The sequence below is a fragment of the Onthophagus taurus genome, chromosome 7 (assembly GCF_036711975.1).
Source record: "Onthophagus taurus isolate NC chromosome 7, IU_Otau_3.0, whole genome shotgun sequence".
NCBI classification, from domain to species: domain Eukaryota; kingdom Metazoa; phylum Arthropoda; class Insecta; order Coleoptera; family Scarabaeidae; genus Onthophagus; species Onthophagus taurus.
The window spans coordinates 32,849,242-32,870,127 of NC_091972.1; the positions used below are offsets into that span (position 1 = coordinate 32,849,242).

Genomic DNA, 20,886 nt, shown 5'->3' on the forward strand with positions numbered 1-20,886 from the left:
ACAAAATTTTGATCTAGAGGTTTTTTTGACGAAATTTTTCTTTCAGCTAATACATTCATTTTATTCTTGCGTATAATGCCTCTTACTGGCGTTATACTTACTCGAGCACATGACGACTTTTTTATGCACCGTCAACGAGCTTTACTAATAAACTGAACCATTAATTTAATCTAATTACTGCAAGTTATAATGCATTTATCAGATAAACATAGAATGGCAAATATCAAATACAATGGGTAAACATCTTTCAACCTTAAACATTTTCACGAACATTGTACAAGACAGTGACATCTGTCGTTCTCCATCCTCTGCATGTTAGGTCTATAAAATAATGTATTCACTTCTATTATATTTTCCTTCATTAAATCATAAAGCAACTGGTTTATTAAAATTTGCGTTGCGTTTTCGTAAGAATCTTTTGTTGCTAATAGTGATTGCTGGAAAATTTTACACTTTCCTGTGCACGCATTATAAGGTCCTATTCAACTTGCGTGTGCTGCTCGTAACAGTTTCTAAGATTTTTGAATGTCTTCACTATGTTTCTTCATGCTGACCATGATTCCCTCTTTTGTATTTCGTATATAGATTATACATATATCAATATCTACACTAATGTCTACCAAATGTACGATGAGCATATTGACCACGCCACATCAAGTCATGCCAGAGCTGAATTTTGTAAGCTCTTTTCCAAGATCAATGTTTTAAAAAACTTTCCATAAAGTTTATAGACGTAGTTCGTGCTGTATACGATGGTTAGTCGTTTCAGTGTTCAACACAACACTTAGCTACAATAACTTCTTCAGTGTGACATCTCTGACGATTCGCATTATAAGTTAAAGGTTAGAGCATGCGTGGAGTAAATGTTTTACTTGCTCCAAGATCTTCTCAATATTTTAAGCATTTAAAGACTACACCGAATGTAATCGCAAGCGAAGTCTTCCAATGTCTTTCTTCCAATGTTTCTAATTACTCCCAATAGCTTTCAATGTATCCTAATATCTTTTACCATCCCTGAATAACTATTACAATAGCTCGATGGCTAGCAATGGCTTTTATTTGCTTCTCATGCCATTCATTGTTAACTTCTTTCAATATATTACACTCTTAGATGCCAATTATTCAGAATAGCTGCCAATGGCTCTCATTATATCTCAATCCAGCTTCCTCACTCAAATCAGTTCCCAATTAGCTCCAAGTTGTTTGCAATACTTTTTGTGTTTAGTGTATCTAAGTTACATATAACCTCATTTGCTTTTTAAGGATGTCAATACTGCTCGAAATATACTAGCTGCTCGAAACGGCCGAAAATTTTTATTACTTGCAACAAAACTGATAGCTGGTGCTAAACGAGGTATAGGCGAAGACAATTTTTCCGCTACATAGTCAATAATCCTAAACAGTTGTATTCGGCAACAACTAGTGGTTTTTAAGATCTGAAGTTTTGAAGATGATTATTAGCTTGTATGTACAGTTGATAGCTTGGATATACAAAATGATTTTTACCGACTTAAACAGCTTATTAACATACTCCTGTAAACTTAATTAATATGCCTAAATATGATTTAACAACAAAATACAACTGCTGTTTTTGAATTAAAGTAGAAAAGAATTATTGCTGAAAAATTAAAAGTGATGTTCTAAACTAATACTTGCCATAACGTTCAATAGTTCAATCTATAAACATGTGCTGTTTTAGCTGAGTTTAGGTTTTAATAATATTACAATTAAAAACGCTATTAAATACAATATTTTTAAAATTGGCAGGATTATTTTAATAAACACTCAAAATATTTATTACTTATAACCACCACAAAAACGACCAATAATTTTATGAAATTTTCTAATCCATGTAAAACTAAAAATTTACAAAGTTACCAAAAAAATGCCATTGTCATTGCTCATTATAATAAAAACACAAATAGATTAATTGAGGTGCCAAATAGTTATCAATCTTATATTGTCAACTTTTCCTAAAAAGAAATGATTCATAAACAATGCATCATATTCGTGTTATTAAATCGATTGATATTTTCTTATCGAGGTTAAATACAAATTTATTAAAAGTGGTTTATGTAGGTCTAGGTTTACTTTAAACAGTTAATTTCTTAAATTGGTTTCTTTTAAGAGTAAGCAGTTGATTTACAGTAAAACCGAATGAATCACCTCTCTTCTGTAACAATTCTTAATAATTGTAACATTATGATGTCGTCGTTATTATGTAAAATAAAACGATTAAAAACAATTTTGAAAAAAAAAACAACAAATTTGTTCTTTATTTATTTATTCCTTTTACATTTCCATTTTTTAGTACGACAAAAATGCATAGCGTGACATGAGATAAATTCGATTTAAAATTTAATTTAAGTTTAACTTATTGACATTTTTGTTTTCATATATGCTATCTGGCGTGATAACAATATCGATATTTACGTCGTGTAGATGAGTTGGCAAATATGGAAATAATTGTTCTCTGAACGCTAAAGCCATCGAAGTCGGATGAATATTGAATTGTGTATTGATTCGTTTCAAGTAAGTGTCGAAATATCCTCCTCCATGCCCAAGCCTTTTACCGTGTTTTGTGTAAGCCAAACCACTTACTATTATTAAGTCTAATCCACCTAAAAGAAAATAGAAAAGAAAAATAGAAGTTTACATTGGTTTATTATAATTTTATATCAACTAATTGTTATTCTTTTGAAATAGTCGACTGATTTTCGCCAAATGTCATCAATCAGGCAAAACAGAACACAATAAAGTTATCCTCCTATTTAGAAAGTCAATCTAGAAAGTTAGCTATTTTGTCTTATGATCCATGAGTTGGTATATACCAATTATAAACCAATATCAGTTATATCTTGCTTTGCAAAAGTTTTTAAGCACATTGTTTATAATAGAATATTCAATCATGTCAACAAATCTTTACACATTAACCAACATGGTTTTATTCCTCACCGATCTGTAGAAACTAACTTAACCATTTTAAATGAGTATGTAAGTTCTGAACTAGATAGAAGAGGTCAGGTAGATGTAGTATATACAGACTTTGCAAAGGCATTCGACAAAGTGAACCATGATGTGCTATTGAATAAGTTGATTTCCCACGGATCTGCTGAATCAACATATATATAACACGGTTGCAGTATTTAATAAGGTGGGATTAAATATGTTTGGAAAGGGACTAGTGGCAACAGCGGTGTATTTCTGTGATTCCTATCTAATGTTTCTTTCTGTTAATCATTGAATAAGTGCGCTGCCCAGGGCTCGATATAGTAAACTATGTTTTTTCTATAAGTATACCTATATCAATTCTAGAAAGATTCTAATAAATTATCAATGAAACTGAATTGGCAAAACTACATGTTGTACCTGCGCAGATATCTATGAACATAGGTTTGGGTATGACGCATATTTCTTGACAACAAACGACAATTTAGGTGATGAAGAAATCCGACGAGAACTCGAAAAACTGAATGGCCTCATTTTTAATGAATACTTCTCTGAAGAGTTATGACAGCGAAAATGATATGTTTTAAAACGATGACAATGTACCTGGTGAATTTGAAGGTTTTCTTGAAGACGATACCAATTCAGTAATCTCTCAACAAATCTGACCTAACCCAGATCTTTTAGCTTCCAGAAATGACAAAGGAACTTTAAAGAACATCATCACTCTTCGAACCTTGTAGATAAGGTGTCATTGTTGACATTGTTCATCATCCAAGCCAAGATTGACAACATTGTACAATATACTAATGAAGAGATAGACCCAAAGAAGCTAAACAACATTACACTGAATATATAGACGCCATTGAAATGAAAGCATTGTTCGGCCTCCTATTTTACTATGGTGTTATGAGGGAATCCAACTGGAGGGACCCGATTAGAAAAGAAAGAGGCAAGAATTAAGAATTATGTCGCCTTGTAAAGGCTACAGGAGTGAGGAGTACCATTAGGTACTTTACAGTTCCGCTGACAGCATAATAAGATGTTAGTTTGTAGTAGATTAGAATCCTGCCATCAGAAAAAAAATAACGTATTTAATTTGTCGTTGCACAATACTAGAGCAATTATTGTTATGTTGTGAAATTTTTTAACTTGTCGAAAAGTGGAGTTGACGTATTCGACAAGTTCTATCACAGCTATTTAAGAAATTTGGTATATACCCAATTTAAAGGGCACTTAATTCATTGTGGTACTCAGATTTTGTCAAAAACAATCAAAAAAATCAATAAACATGTGACACTTTGTCCTGCAATACTTTTTTTATGGTCTACAATTAAAAAAAACATGTCAAAATGGAACAATAAATATAAATTTTATTTTTCTTTTAAATGGGTTATCGGTATGTAACACCAATTTGTTTGCATTTACATAAGAAGAAAAATCTTCCAGCTAAGCCGAACCTGATCTTCCCGTTGCATATTGTATCGGCCGATTATTTTCCATTGAAAGTACTTACCTGGTGGTTTCTTACACATCTAAGACATCCTATCCTTATAAAATTTATTTTTTATCACAAAATCAACTACCTTTCCAGTATCTTCTTCCTTCTATTGCCCCCATTCTACCATTCGGGTTTTAATTAGTTTATTGCTATCCTTTGGATATTTCGGAAAAGATAATGCAGTGGGAGTTCCGTTTGCCTTCTGCATCGTAGGTAGTTTGCTGTTAAGATCTTAAAGTTTATGCCTGGATCTATTGTTGCTGCCCAAGAATAGATTTTGCCTGTATCCCCAGACAAGGACCCTTACAAGGTACTAATAACCGGGCCAGGAGCATTGATACTCCTCCAACCTTGGCGTACAGAATGCACCTGTCCTCCATTCTCCTTGGGATGCGTTCTGTCCCCTCTCCTGTTCCACATCTACTCTGAAAAAGTATTTAACAAAGCCATTGGAGACGACAAAATGGGCGTAAAAGTAAATGGTATCGTAATTAACAACTTTCGCTTTGCGGACGACACAGTAGTGTTAGCCGAAAATATGATGCAATTACAAAGCTTACTAAATCGCATACAACAACACAGCGAATTATACTGCCTTCAATTAAACACAAACAAGACCAAGCTGATGATATTCTCGAAGACAGTAACACGCGAGACAGGATGTCCTATAGAACAAGTATCCCCATACAAATATCTGAGCGCCTTGATCAACGAGAAAAATGATCCAAAAATCTAAGACCTCGCCCGAATTGAACAAACAAGATGCTCTTTCTTCGCAATGAAAACAATCTTTACAAACATTTAAGTGGCCAACTACGAATCCGTCTACTGAGATGTTACATATTGCCAGTATTACTGTATGTATCAGAAAGCTGGACGCTTAGCCCCCATCATTGGACAATAGAATAAATGATACAGTACTTGAGCGAATGGATAAGGAGAAAGAATTGCTGAGAACAATAAAGGAGCGTAAATTACACTTGTCCGTTTAATCATTGAAGGCAAAATAGAGGGAAAAGATCTGTGAGAAGACACCAAAACTCATGGCTGAAAGACCTGCGACGTTGGTTTAATCGCACATCCATAGAGGTACCGCAAAAATCATCATTGCTAATTGGATCGCTGAACTTCGAAAGGACCGTAATAAGAAGAAAAAGATTGCTGTCATGATATACTCCGGTTTTCTTTTTCTGTTCAAAATTTTTGTTCATAACCCATACTATTTTGCCTTACTTAGTCGTAATTCGTCCCTCTTTCTCCCTGTACATGATTGTGCTAGGTCTAGAGCTTCTTCTGTAGTCTCACAAATAATATTTCTACATGTACTTAACTCGATGTTTACAGTTCTTTTGCTTATTTCCAAGCTTTAGAGTTATGTTCACTTCTGTAGATTAAATTTCTTTTGCTTTTGGTTCTGTTTTCATTTTGACATTCGCGATTCGCTATTCTTGCTTCGACCCTACTCACCACTAGGAAAACAGAGTCGACATTACCACCTCGTTTACTTTTGACATCTTTTATATCAAATCGGTTTCTTGTTCTATTGTCATTGGATTGCTTGTGTGACTATGTATCTACTATGGATAGGTATTGGTTCCTCCTTCCTATTTTGACGTTAAGGACAAGAGTGGCAGGCAAATTTTTATTCTTCGTATAATATTTTCTTTTCGTCCTTCTCATTTTATTTAGTGCTATGAACCTCAGTGTGCATAATGTAGGGTTGTATATCTTGAAATCTCTTACAAAGCTTTTTATTCAATTGTTCATAAAGAAGCCAGTGGCCGGTGTGTGTTTAGACGGTCTGCAAGTACAAAAGATTGCGATGACGTCAAGTGCATATTTGCCAGTTTCTCCTATTAGGTTCCAGAGTGCGCCCAAGCTGCACAGAATCCTTATATTCCAAACTGCAATTAATAGATTATGTCTCTGTTTCGTACGAAGTCGTCGTCTTTTGCTCCAAGTAATCTTGTTTTTTCGAGGCTATATAATAGATCAAGAAATCCTTATTTCCGCTGATTCTTAATCCGACTAAGATTAGTCACCACAGGTTTTCACAGAGTGGCTCAAGTTACCGGGGATCATAAACTTGGTGGTGAGAGTCAGAATTGAGTACTTCTGCAATGTATCACCTCATAAAAACAATGTAAAACAATTCCAAAAAGTGATGGAAAAAAAAAACCCTCTTTTGCATAAGAATCCATCGCCTGAGACGGTGATTTCGTTGCTTTTCCTTTTACCACTAGTTTATCATCCTGAGCAGAATTTTTTGTCGAGAAAGGATAAACAGTTTCAGATACCTCGCATATATGGTTGAGAAAGAGAGAGAACAAAATTTATTTAAGCCAAAACCATTTAAATAGTGATAAAGAGGTTTTTTAAGGTATCAATAGGGAAGTTAATGGCAGCATTGTGGGATAAAGATTGTTGACGGAAGTGGATTAGAAGGATATCTGTGGGATTGTATAGGAGCTCGTTGCTAGAATTGAAGAGTGTGTTTTGCGGGTGTCGGATACGTGTGATACATTTAAGAGCTAACCTTTCCGCCACTTCTAAATGATTTTTGGTTCTTCTAAACGCGTCAGAAAGGATTATTGGATTGTAAATATGTATGTGTACTGGATTTTGTTGTTATGCCGCGTCCCTTGTATGTCAGAGATCTGAAGTGCTTCGCACGATTTTGATGGAATATAGTTGATTTTTCGACCAGAGCTTTTTTGAAACACACGGTAAACACATGAATCCATTTATATTAATGTGCAATAAACGCATTACAGATATCATACTTCTTTTAAATGTTTCACTTTTACCATCTCTTAGTCTATTGCATTCTAAGTAGTAAGTGTTTAAATTATAGTCTGTTAAATCATCAAACCAACAAAGAACTAAAATTAACCATACCTTAACAAATATGTAAGGCCCATGCCGCTTACACTAGAGCTGGAGAAATTTCACGAACAGAAGATTAATAAATCGCGCAGTGACTAATTAATTAATCATGTTTCTAATTCTTATAACCTATCAAGTTCATACTTCTAGTTCAAGCTTCTATGTTCTTATAATTTATCAATAAGTTTTATTGTTTTATCTTATAGTTCCCCGATAACGCAGTGTATTTGTAGGATGTAATATTAAATGTCTTGTATTTCGTGAGTATCAAAGGTTCTTTTGAACCTCACTGAGCAAAGCTATTTAATAATACCGTCTGGGTTAAAAAGACCCTATTCGTGTACCTATTAATGTAATGAAAATCGTATTCCAGCAAACTGAAAGCTTGAAATAATCTTATTTCTTTCTCATAAAAAAATTTAAAGATTTTAGCATTATGAAACACACAGATAACTTTTAAAGTTATACAATAATTGTTTTACCTGAATCTAATGCATCTATTCTTACATCAGAATGTCGAACATTATGGACGTTATTACATTTCCTCGATTTAATTATTTCTAAATCTTTTAGACAATCCAACTGAACCATATCCATTTGTTTCTTGCGAAATTTGTATCTCGGTACAAAACAAAGTTTATTATTTTCGAGGGCATAACTAATTATTGGTTCAGTATCGACTTCTAATTCGGTGCTAATATATGTGGCAATTCTAGTAGCATTTTTAAATTGGGGTAAAGCAAATATCTGGAGTTAAGAAAATTGTTTTAATAAGAAAAACAGTAGAAATGAATATTTTACTTTGTTGTAGATAGAAGTTTCTTGGTTTCGTTTATCGTCTTTACTCAGCACTGATAACAAAAAAGCCACTTCTCTTCTTAAAATTCTCTTTGCTTTTTGTATTGGCCGTACCCGACCCAACTTCGACATTTTTAACTTGAGTTGAAGCAAATTTCGTCAAAAAAAATCCAGTCAGTTTAAATTAAGATGGTATTACAAATAATTTGTTGGGCGAATTTATCTTTCGCTATGTTTTTTAACGTTAACTATATTAGTTCTTGTCATACTGACATTTATTATTTTTGTCTAATTTAAATGAAGTTTTAGAAATAATTCAAACTTTTTAATAAAATTGTATTAAAATTTATTGTCTTAGAATTGAACGAAAATGATTGCAAACGATAAATACAAACATAAAATTATAATTTTGCTGTAATTATTCAAATAAAATCAGATCAAGTGTTACATCGTGTTCATGAGTTGGAATTTCATCTAGAATTTGTTCTTTAAATGCAAGAGCTATTGTTGATGGACGTTTAGATTGAATTTTAAAAAGTTCCGATTGGAATTTATCGTAATATCCTTTTCCGTGACCTAAACGAACACCTTTTTTAGTAAAAGCGACGCCGGGTAAAATAATGAGATCCAATCCTCCTGAAAATAAAATAAATATTAAAAAATCAATAACGAAAAATTAAAATTAAACGGATTATTCACCTGTTTCTAGTGCATTTTCTCGGGTTTCTTTTAAATCGGGTTGCTTTATATTCCATTTAGTCAGTGGTAAATTTTTCCAATCTTCCATATCTTTTAAACGGACCATTTCCATAACATTTTTATTGTATCTTGGAACATAACATTTCTTATTTAATTCGAAAATTTTCCTAACAATCGGTTCAGTATCTATTTCATTATCAGTACTTAAATAAACAGATATTCGTTCGCTATTTTTAAAAGCTGGATGTTCAAACAACTACAAACAAAGAAAAATAAAGAAATCCTTTTTTATGAAATCAATTTGTTACCTTTTCGCAAACTTTCGACGATTGTCTCCGTTTATCTTCAGGTAAAATTTTTAAAATTTTCTCTTCAACGCTTTTTCTAAGTGCTTTTTTGGCTGCTTGCACCGAAGTCATCGTTACTAAAAAATCGAAAGAAAAATTGTTTTAATAACCGCCGAAATTTTTAATGACCTTGTTACACATACGATCGTGTTTTTAATGGGATATCTAAGAAATTTGTGATAAGAGTTCAAAGAAGCCAATGGAAAATTTTAATTTTTAAGTGATGAAAGTGTTTTTGATTTAACCAGTGACATCTAGTGTGGAAAAAATAATAATAACGCGAAGAAACAGTATAGACATCTGTAATGTTTCAAGAAAAATAATTCAATTTATTTATTCAATCACATGGGCTACATAAGTAGATGTGACAAGTCAGTATACATAGAACAAAATACAATAATAAATTAAATAACACGTTATACATAATAAAAATTACTACATATCTAAAAATTGTTGTCTTGAATAGAACACAGAGTCTAAAAAGTGTCGTTTTAGTTGTTTAAATTTTTTGGGACACTCCTGAGATCTAATCGACCGGGGTAATCTATTATAAAGTCTTGAGAAGTCATAAAAGGGACTTCTCTCAAATATGGAGGTGACATGTCCAGAGAGAACCAGGTTATCTCCACCACGGGTATCATGAGTAAAAATTACAAAACGGCTTATATTAGTCTTTACTTCTTTATGACTCCTGAAAGCTTCCCTGCCATTTAAATCGAATAATAATCTAATGACGCGCTTCTGTGCCACAAACACGCGATTTCACTCAAACGCAGCAACCCACACTAGTATATTGTAGGAAATAACAGAATAGCACAGTGCGTAATACATATTTAATAGCGAATTTTTATCTAAACTTTTAATTAATTTCAAAATTGCATAGTAGGCTAACTTCATTTTCCTGCACACAGTTTCTATATGCTTATTAAAAGAGAGCCTGCCATCTAATACCAAACCAAGAAATCGTGTGTGTTGTGCAAATACTAATTTATCCGCAAAACTAGCCAGTAATGTTTGACGCTTGTAAAAACTGATGCAAACCATACAGGAAAGTTTTTAATAGTTGACGCAATTTTCATATTCAATCGACCTGGACCCATATCCGCAATTGCAACAGATGAGTCATCAGCGTACATAACCAAATGAGAATCCTCAAGAAAGGTCATTAATAAAAAGTATGAACAGGAAAGGAGCCAAAATTGAACCCTGTAGAACCCCCATATCAACGGAAGACTCATCCGAGCAAAAATTCGATAAAACCACTCCCAGAGAATGGTCGGTTAAATAAGAAAGAATACAACTCAGGGTAGAACCACGGACACCCATACAATTGTGTTACTAATCATTTTTTCAAATACTTTAGAAAAAATACTACAAATTGCTATCGGTCTATAGTTCTCAATACACAGGTCGCGTTACTTTTCTTTAGAATCGGTATCAGTTTAGCAACTTTAAAAGATTATGGGAAAACACGCTGTTATTGAGCAATTCAAACTAAGCGCAAGAGGTTCTGCAATAACATTGGTAATATATTTGACAACCTTCACACCAATTCCATCAATACCCGCACTGCTCACATTCTTTAAGAACTTGATAGACTCAACCATCTCTTCAGGAGACACCGTCCAAAAATATATACTAGAAATATACCCAGCGTACTTACATAAATGTACAATAAGAGGACCAAAAACAGATATAAGTGAGAATCTACACAAACTATGAGAGGATCGACTTACAATTAGTATCATCACGTGAGGAGACAAGCGAAATTCAAACCAACATAAATCCTAAGAAGGCTCCTGGATATGATCTCATCACGGGTAAAGTATTCATTCTTAAACATGTGCAATATTGCTGAAAAGTAGCAGAAGTTATCATGCTGTTGAAACCGGTAAGCCATCTAATAGTATAAAATAGTAGAGCCTATGTCACTGTTTCCTATCATGTCGAAAGTATTTGAAAAGCTCGTGGTAAAGCTATTGAAACCACTCATAGTTAAAAGATAACTAATGCCAGACCACAAGTTTGGATTTCGTAGTCAACATTCCACCATTGATCAGGATCATAGGAGAAATCGAGAAGACCCTGGACAACAACATTTCCATCTAAATTTTATGTGTTGTAAAATGCATAAATGGTATTGTGGTGTCATATGCTAACAACTCAAAATATCTAAGCATGACTTTATATACAAGTTTCAAAATTTCGTGATGAAAAAATATGTAGAACTCGGCTTCAAACTGCGACAACTGTATTGGCTCCAGGGGCATCACTCCAAAAATCGTATGCCGTACACCCAGATGGAGATGAGTAAGCGATATTAACGTGAACAGTGTCCAGACGTGTCAAAAAGGAGGTGTTGCGGATAATTGTATATACTTTGTGGTATGTGCGAAATATGGATCTATATAAAAACTTAAAGATTTCTCCTATCAAAGAGATTATCGATTCCCCAACACTAAGCTTTAACGTCGACTTGGCAGTATTAGCGTGTAAAACCTTGATTGTGGACAAACCGTTGTACAAATATTTATCCGGCATATATTATGAGTTATGACCAGTTTCAATGCACCGGATCATATCGATGCTATATAGTAAATATATTTTATAACAATTAATCATTCCTTTTACATTCAATACAAATAATTAGTTGATGACTATAACAAACAAATCGATTTTAATTTTTACATATCATTGAATGCTTTCTGTTAGAACTTTCTGGAACATATCCAACAGCTACTACCTTTCAACCTTCCATTTTTCCTTTCAAATAGAGCTATTGCTTTGCTAAAGTACTCAAATACTGATAACAGTATTTTCGTTGTTAATTCTTCAGATATCATTAACTTCATTAATCTTCGCTAGTTAGACATATCATGGGAAGCAAGAAGTTCATGTACATTTTTTTGATTCTATATCCAGTTCTATCTCTGTTGCCATTTCTACAATATTGCCCGTTATTATGGTTATAGGGTCACGTATATTTTCATTGTTATTAAATTCACCAACTAGCCTTTTCTTATTGTTGTTTCTTTAATCTCTTTTCAAAAATCTTGCACTATTTTCACACAATCTAAAACGTGGCAACTCTTCTAAAAAGTAATCTACTGCTTTCTTATTAGATCTTCAGTAAACAAGAAGACTAGACTCATCATAGATTTTCAAGGCTGTGGGGTTTGTATTCTGGAAAGTTGATATTGGCTCCAATTTCATACTGTTTTAGGAGTCCATAGTTTCTGCGTATGACTTAGTCATAATCTGGTCAATAATTATTTGTGGCATCTCCTTTTCATCTTCAAAAATTGTACCCTTGTTGTGCATAGCTGAAAACAAGGTAACGATATTCTTTATTTTAGTTATTTTATTTTTTCGTTATTTTAGCAACAAAAGTCCAGTCTTTACGAAGTTCCAACTTATTTTTTAAGAGTTCTTTTCTCAATACTCTAGCTAGGGCAGAACTTGTAAACAAATTATCAGTGATCCCTTTCATTCTTCCAACTCCTTTATCATATTCAAGATAATACGCTGCCCCTGGAGACGCTTACGCTGGTCTTCTATTTTCTCGGTGTATATTGCAATTATAAACTGGTTTGGAATGAATATAAATAATATTAAAGGAGCCCCTTCCACAAAATGTGAGTAACTCCTTAGTTTGTCGGCAGTTATATTTTCATGGTATGCAACTGCTAGTGTGGGTAGCCATAACACAAAGAAAGCTCTAATCGGTGATAATTGGTTCTTCGTGATTCAACATTATCAAACCACAAAGATTGAAAAATAGTAGTAAACCTGTTTCTTACCATAGTATACTTCAAGATAGAGCGTTCATCTTCTACACTCCATAACTTAATATAAATCAAAGAAATTCGTTAGTATTCAGCTTTTTTCACTAGTCCATTGAACAACGTTGTTGGCAATTTCATCTCTGAAAAAGAAATGAAAAGCTTTTTTCTTGTAGGTCCTTCTATTCCTACACTGTCATCTGAATTGACAGGATCGTGATAAGAATGTTAGATCACAATCGCCATAATTTCACTGTTTTAAAACTGTTTCTTTATAACGAAGATATATTACCTTCGTATGATATAATTTATATATCGCAATCTAACCTACTGACAGAAAATTTTATGAAGCTTTATAGTTAAACAGGAATAAGCATGGAATAACGAATGTTTAGTTATCGACATAATAGTGCTCTTTGTATTGTAGAAAGTATATTTGGGATTTTACTTAGCAAATGTGGTGATATAATTGTCTTAGCATGATGCTATTTGCATAATTATTTAAGAAGAAGTCATACAAAAGTGTATATTTCAAGGGACTCCGTTGACAACGAAGACTTGGACACTATCTCCGAAAAAGACTCCTTAAATCATCCCACCGATTTTTGACCAACCACAATTTTGCTAGTACTCTTGAAGTTATTATTACTAATTTAGAAACAACCCCAACTATAAGTAATTTAATCTCCTTGAATAGCTTGTGTTCACAAAAATCGATATGAATTGGAGTTTGGTTTTCAGAGGCTTGATGACATTAAACTATAATTTCCAAGTTATTAAAAAGACTTCAAAAGAGACTACCCAAAAAATCCCACCGATTTTCGACAAACCAGAAAATGCCAATACTTTTGAAGTACATGCTTTTAAAACTTATAGCACTTTATTCTGCTTACATAGCTTGTGTTCACAAAAAATCTATGTAAAACGGGGTTTAGGTTTTCTGGGGCTTGATGGCGAAAGAATTTAGAAACTCCTCAAAACATCTCACCGAGTCTCGACCAACCAGAATTTTTCCAGAACTTTTGAGGGCATTGTGGAAGCTTTTAACAACTTTAATTCAATCAACCTTAAAATTGTCATTAATCGCATTTTCCGCTTTCTTAGACTTGATGGCATTAATCTATCGTTTCCAGTTTATTAAAAAGATCCTGAGAGAAACTCCTTAAATCATTCTACCGATTTTGGATTTTATTATTTACTTTTTAAACAGTAAACGCTTTTATCAAGATTATGGTTGGCATGCAATTTTCATGACTATCCAGAACTCCTTTTACACACCTAACTTGAAATATACATGTGGCGGGTGTTGGCAGAAAGATACGTTGTTTTCATACAGCTTGAGTTCTTCTTAGTAAATCTGTAAAATGACAAGCGCATTCTGATGTTTGGGTTATATTGAGTACAAAATTGGAAAAAAGTGCAAAATTGCTCCATATAATATTTCCAGCGCATTTCAAGTATCTGTATTGTCTTTTATCAACCTTCTCACTGTTCTTCGCACAAACACACGTATTTGTTCGCACACCTACTTGTTAAAGAGTCGTGCTATAAAACATAAAGATAGTTACACAAATACACAGACTTTATTGTTCTATTTTCAACTTGCCGAACCTCAACCATTTCCGTCCCGCACATATTGATCTGTTCTTAACAAAAACTACCTGCGATGCAGAGTAACTGTCAGACAAACAATATCTTTACTAAATCTTCATGCAAAAATAAATTCTAGCTGTAAAAATCGCTTTAGGACTATTTACTTTGATCCGATCTTAGACTCACTTCTCTTCACTATTTTATTAGACAACATTTTTAGTTTAGAACATTTTTATAATATACCTAACAATTTTGTCGTAGGTATATCCTTGAGAATAAAACCTAATAGTAAAACATTTATATGATGGAATGCATAAACTTTAGTCAATACATCTTGCTAGATAATTACAATAAATTATAACTCGAGAATTAAAAAAAGAAGTAAGTTTTGTATTAAATCGCAACAGCATCATCTAGTATCCAATCGCCACACTACCATAAAACCACAAACTTTCCAATAATCACACTAGATGGCACTGCAGCCACAAAAACACAAGTATACACAACAAATTAAAATGTGTATTTACAAAACTTGTTGCAATATCTACGTTCTTCGGAAGTACCATTCGTATTACCTTTTTGTAATGAAGTCTGTTCCACGAACGAATGTCTCGCTATTTTCTAAATGGATTCTCAGTAAATTGATGCGGCTTGATCGGCGCGAAGTTGTAGCACGAGAAGTACACGATGTGTTCGCATTTACGCGGTGTTCGCGGTAGTGGGAGCCAAAAGCAATGCTTCAATTCAGTTCAACGGGAAGTTTTCTCGGGTGATGTGTTCGTTCGGAACTGATTGTTATTGTGCATGCGTTTATCACGACGTCTTTGATACTAATAGACCTCGCATGAAAAGGTAAAGATTATATTTTGTCCTTTTTATTTCAATTTTTTTTGATAGGAATTGTACATTTAAAATTTTAATAGTAAAAGGATCCAGTCGAAAATAAAGTTCTGGAAGTTTTAAAAAACTTTATCTTCAAGTTCAAGGAGTTTTTTAAATTATATATATTTTTTGTGTTGTTGATATATTTTTTTTTAGGAAAAATTTTTGTTTTTACTTATTTTTGGTTGTTTTTGGGTTGGGTGATTTAAAAAATATTTTTAGGTTATGTGCATACAAGCGTGTTTAGGGAATTGCTTGTATCTATAATTATTTTTAAGGGAATTTATGACTTCTCTGTCTACTTTGTTTTTTATAGGTTTTAAATCCCTTTAATTCATTTTATTTTAAGTTTTATTATTGAATTATTATTTAATCGTAATATAATAATATAATAACCGTTTTCTATCAAAAATTTCTTATCAATTTATAGTGATTCATTTATTATAAAGACGATAAGAATCTTACCGTACAATTTATTAGCAATTAATCATTAATTAATTAACGCGACATTATTTGTTTAATTTTATTAGTTTTTAATTTTGTCCCTTTCATTCTATTTTACCACATTTCTTATTTGACGTCTATTTTGTTGACGTTTAAAACGTCAAATTGACAGATGTAAATATTTTAAATTTAAGGTTAACAAATGTCTATTCTAGAAATCAAACATCAACATCAAAGTTTTTTATAAATACTTACTTTATATTTTGGATTTGTGAAGAATAAAAATATATGGTCTATGTTATATAATTCTTCAAAGAATGAAAAATCTAACCTTAAAATTAAGTAGAACATGAACATCAATGATATACAGGGTTTCCCAAACCTCCCGGGACGGAGCTATAAGTTTTGAACGAGTGAAGAAAAAAATTTGAAAATTTGGGAATCAATAAAGAGTCATAAAAACTACATTCTTAGATAGTTTAGAACTTCCATTCAATGTGGAGTTTTTTTAGGGGATGACCACCCCTACATTTTTAAATGCATGTTTATTACGTTTTTTATAACAAATGTTTAAATTGTCGACCTTCTTCGGTCTCGCAATGACCCAAACGCTCATAAATGGAATTTTGAACCATCAGGAGCATATCCCTAGTGATAGTGGTGGTTCCCTAGTGATTGGAGGGACGAAAATCCACGTTTAATAAGAGAAGATCATACTCAGAGATCACAGAAAATTAATGTATGGGCTGGTATTATGGGAGAGAATGTAATTGGTTCATTTTTTATTAATGAAAATTTGGACGGAGACAGATATCTGCAACTGTTAGAAAATCAAGTGGTTGCAAGTGTACGTGCCATATGCCCTAATGGTATTGACAATAAGTGGTTCCAACAAGATGGTACTCCTCCACATTTTAGTCACGCAGTCCGAGACTTTTTAAGACGCACGTTTCCAAACCGTTGAATTGGTAGAACAGATGAAATTGAGTGGCCACCACGATCTCCTGATCTAACACCACTGGATTTTTTCTGTTGGGGGTTTCTGAAAAGTAGAGTTTATGTAACAAAACCAGAATCAATAAATGATTTGGAAAATCTCATAAAGGTAACGACGATATAAGGTTAGGTTCCATGTCAAAATTCTAAGAACTATCTAACATGACATGTTTATTCGAGGGGTAAACCGCTGGGGAAGTAGGTGTACAAAATAGGGGAAATGCGGAGAAATTATGGGGAAGTTCGACGAATTACGGGGAAGTCTGGGGAATTATGGGGAGATGCGAGTAATTACGGGGAAGTACAAGGAATTACGGGGAATTATCGAGGAAATTTGGGGAAGTACGGGGAATTATTGGGGAAGTACGGGAAATTATTTAGGGAAATTTTGGGATATATTGAAACACGATCGAACACGATTAAACACGATATCTAACGATCGAAGTTACGATGTTCCATAAACAAGCTAGATCTAGTATTAGGTGCGCAGTTTCTGTTTCATAAAGGGTGTGTGAATTGTTACTAGTAGAAGCATCGTTTTCATTCAAAGGTAAGATTGAATGAGTATCATATTAAAATTTAAATTTATATTAACATATCGTGAAGAGTCAATGGTACTAAATTCGCTCGTAAATTCTGTTTTGTATTAGGCGCCAGGATGACGGCAAATTGCTATCGCTGTTTTCAAGAGGCCGAAAATTTTCTACAATTTCAATTAAATGAAAATGTTAAGGAAATTCTTATTATTAGCGGATTTGATAATGAGGTGCTGCTTGGTACGATTGACGAAAATGATCTAGAAAAAATAGAAGCATTTATTAGAAATGACTACCATGAATTACTATAATAATCCGCAGCAATTTAAATTGCTATCTGGCACGAAAAAACAATAGTTTTAATTTCCAAATTTTATAAATCCAAATACGAGAGAAAAATATCGACTCAGTCTACGCAAACCGACATAATTGAAAACATTTCTGAGCAGACATTACCATACCCCTCAGCACAACCATTAAGTGAGACTGCAGCTACAGATCAGGAAACAGAAAAGTGCGTTTTATTAAAAGCTCTTAAGTGCTGGCTTAAAACAAAAGTTAGTCAGGAACAATGGTTAATATTTGAATCAAAATGTAATGGTATAAGCCTAAAAATTCAAAAAGGATTAGATAAACATTTTTCTTGCACTGTGACTTGCTTTTGTGGACAAGATTTGGATTTTTCTGTATGGCCGAAAACACCAGACATCGCGGTTGTAGATGAAGAGTATGCATTTTACGGTCCCATTAATTTACTTGGTAACGGCATATTTCAAATTAGCAGACATGATGATGTAGAAATAAAGAAATTATACAAAGCTTTCAAACAAAATTATAAAAAGCTTTAAATCTGTTTTGTCAGTATTATTATTTTCTGTTTTTATATAGAAAAACTCAATGTTTTTATTTGCCAAAGAATATATGTTAATTTTTATTGACTTTTATTTGGGTGTTTTACTTAAATACACACGTGGATATGCCGTCCGAAGGGAGAGGAGGTACGAGTATGTAAGAGGAATTACGAGGAAGTACGGGGAAATACTAGGAATATAAGTAGGAAGTATAAGAAATGTATGTCAAAGGGGAAGTAGGTGTACAAAATTTGAACTAGCGGTTTACCCCTCGTGTTTATTTAATACATATCCCATATTGTATATTCAAAATAAATAATAATCTCTTGATATAAATAATGAAGTTTTTGAAATAAATACTAACTCACTAGTTCATCGGTACTAAATTAAAGTCTCACACTTTTCTGAAAAAAGCATCGAATTTCATTAGCATAAGGTCGAACGGCAGCTGTGACACTTCTTTTAACATTTGCGGTTCGATTGTAATCCCTATCTATTTCAGAGAGCTCACCTGTTAATCTTTCTATAGAGGAAAGGATACGAGTTAGATCACCCGTTTTTAGGATCATTTTCTTTCTCATCCTCCTCTTCTTCTTCGGGATTTTCTGATTGAAGGCGATCATATGCTTCGATCAACTTTTCTAATTCTTGATTTGAGAATGGTTGGTCATGCACGTCTAACAGTTCGGTCACATCTTCAGTTGTTACGTCTTCGAATCCACATTCGCGTGTAAGCCTGATGTCCTCGTTTATATTAATGTTATTTACCACTTCTACATTTGCACTTTGTATAAATCCAGGAAAAAGTTTACGCCAAACGCCGTTTTAAACAATTGTTTGTCACTTCGTCCCAAACAGACTTTAGATAATTTATTCCTTTTAAAATGTCGTATGATCGCCAATAATCTTTGACGGTCCCATTGGAATTATTATCTATCGCCTTAATTATTGCTTTTAATGTTATGCGGAAATAATACGCTTTAAAGGTAGAAATTACCACTGATCCATGTGTTATAAAACGGAGGTTGTGTTAGGGGGTATGTAAATTACCTTGACCTCCAATCCCGTGTCTAAGATGTCAAGATTTTGCTGATGTCCTGGGGCATTGTCTAATAGGAGGATTGCTTTCTTTGGAAGGTTATTTCAGTCACAAAATTTAAGCACTGTAGGGCAAAAATAATTTTTAATCCAGTCTGTAAAAATCTCCTGAGTGAATCTCCTCCACTCCGACGCCAACCGGCGTAATTGTGAATCGGCGTAAATCGAACCGGCACAAAACGACGTTTACCTGTATTTGAAGAAACCACCAATATCACTAGGGATACGCTCCTGATGGTTTATGAGCGTTTGGGTCATTGCGAGACCTGAAAACACTTTATTTTCCCATTTGGTAGTCAACCCCTCATAATTCTTGAAAGAATTAAGATATAGGGTTTTGCTTTATGGGGTTGTGTTTCTTTTTCCATTACCTTTAAAATAAGGTAAAACTCGATAGGGGTTGCTATTTAAAAATGTAGGGGTGGTCATCCCCTAAAAAAACTCCACATTGCACGGAAGTACTAAACTATCTAAGAATGTAGTTTTTATGACTCTTTAGTGATCCCCAAATTTTCAAATATTTTTCTTCACTCGTTTAAAACTTATACCTCCATCCCGGGAGTTTTGGGAAACCCTGTATTGAATATTATACAGGTGATTCACATAAGAACCGACACAGAACAGGGGCATGTAGAGGACAATAAATTAATATGACTTAACGCAACTTATTTCTATACTAAGTTGTACCCCTGAGGAGTTATAATATGTATTCAATATATTGATTGAAATTATACAATAATAAATTGTTATTGATTCATTTAACTGTGTAACATTAAATACAAATTAAATACACATTAAATAAAACAAATTAAACTAATTACAAATCTATAGAATTCCTTTTGTTGTATATTATTCGTTATATTTAACCCGTTTAATTAATATAATTAGCCTATTTATATCGGTGGATTGAGATGAAAAAGGTGTTCAAAACACTTTTGTACCTTTAACAATAGGGGAGAGTAAGGCAAGTTGATTGAGGAAAATACAACCTTTTTATATAACCTTCGGTAATTTATCCTTATAATGATTGGCATCAACGGAACATTAATTTATAATACCTGTGGCAAGATAAAATAAACCATAATACAACATGGATATCACATTGTGGGGCTCTTTATCACTATCATAAAATGAATCTAGAGTTTATATTAGTTTCTATCATTTGTTTACGTTTTCTTGCCTCTGGTGTTTCCTCATTAACTTTTCTCATCTCTTGTCTTATTAATCTCATGTTGTAGTTATCTTTTGTACGGAGATGAGAAAATATCTGCAAATTTTCCTTTCTTTCTTGTCACCCTTCGTCTTCTTCTGTTATTGGCACTGGAACTATTTATAGTATTGTATATGTATACCAAAATGAACATCGTGAAACAGTAAGACACAATAATAAAGAACGTTGTCTTGCTGCTACACAAAAATCAATGAACTTCTTGTAATATTACAAGAATAATTCTGTTATCCAGTCTGTTTCAGTGGAGCTCTTCATGCTCCTTGAGGAGCATTAACCATCAATTCCAGCTACATAAG

General features: G+C 33.2%; 3 protein-coding genes across 6 annotated transcripts in view; 1 reads left to right on the plus strand and 2 right to left on the minus strand.

The window, feature by feature from the left end:
• Positions 1 to 2,267: 2,267 nt before the first annotated feature.
• LOC111414925 (5-formyltetrahydrofolate cyclo-ligase-like) lies at positions 2,268 to 8,421 on the minus strand. Its single transcript, XM_023046394.1, has 3 exons — positions 8,135 to 8,421; positions 7,816 to 8,080; positions 2,268 to 2,621 (listed from the first exon to the last, which is right to left on the minus strand). The coding sequence occupies exons 1-3, from the start codon at positions 8,261 to 8,263 to the stop codon at positions 2,359 to 2,361; spliced, it is 657 nt and encodes a 218-aa protein (XP_022902162.1). The 5' UTR covers positions 8,264 to 8,421; the 3' UTR covers positions 2,268 to 2,358.
• A 32-nt stretch (positions 8,422 to 8,453) lies between these two features.
• LOC111414937 (5-formyltetrahydrofolate cyclo-ligase-like) lies at positions 8,454 to 15,205 on the minus strand. 2 transcript variants are annotated; one of them, XM_023046406.2, is made up of 4 exons: positions 15,128 to 15,205; positions 9,139 to 9,254; positions 8,831 to 9,086; positions 8,454 to 8,767 (listed from the first exon to the last, which is right to left on the minus strand). In XM_023046406.2, the coding sequence occupies exons 2-4, from the start codon at positions 9,247 to 9,249 to the stop codon at positions 8,550 to 8,552; spliced, it is 585 nt and encodes a 194-aa protein (XP_022902174.2). In that variant the 5' UTR covers positions 9,250 to 9,254; positions 15,128 to 15,205; the 3' UTR covers positions 8,454 to 8,549. The 2 variants fall into 2 exon arrangements, with proteins under 2 accessions (XP_022902174.2, XP_071054086.1); XM_071197985.1 differs by lacking the exon at positions 15,128 to 15,205 and having other exon boundaries at positions 9,139 to 9,342.
• A 48-nt stretch (positions 15,206 to 15,253) lies between these two features.
• Positions 15,254 to 20,886, plus strand: part of LOC111416378 (transient receptor potential cation channel, subfamily M) — a 233,971-nt gene continuing 228,338 nt past the window's right edge. For all 3 annotated transcript variants that reach the window (XM_071197974.1, XM_071197980.1, XM_071197983.1), the window contains exon 1: positions 15,254 to 15,404. The gene's annotated coding sequence lies outside the window, so the exon portion shown is untranslated. The remainder of the gene's footprint in view (positions 15,405 to 20,886) is intronic.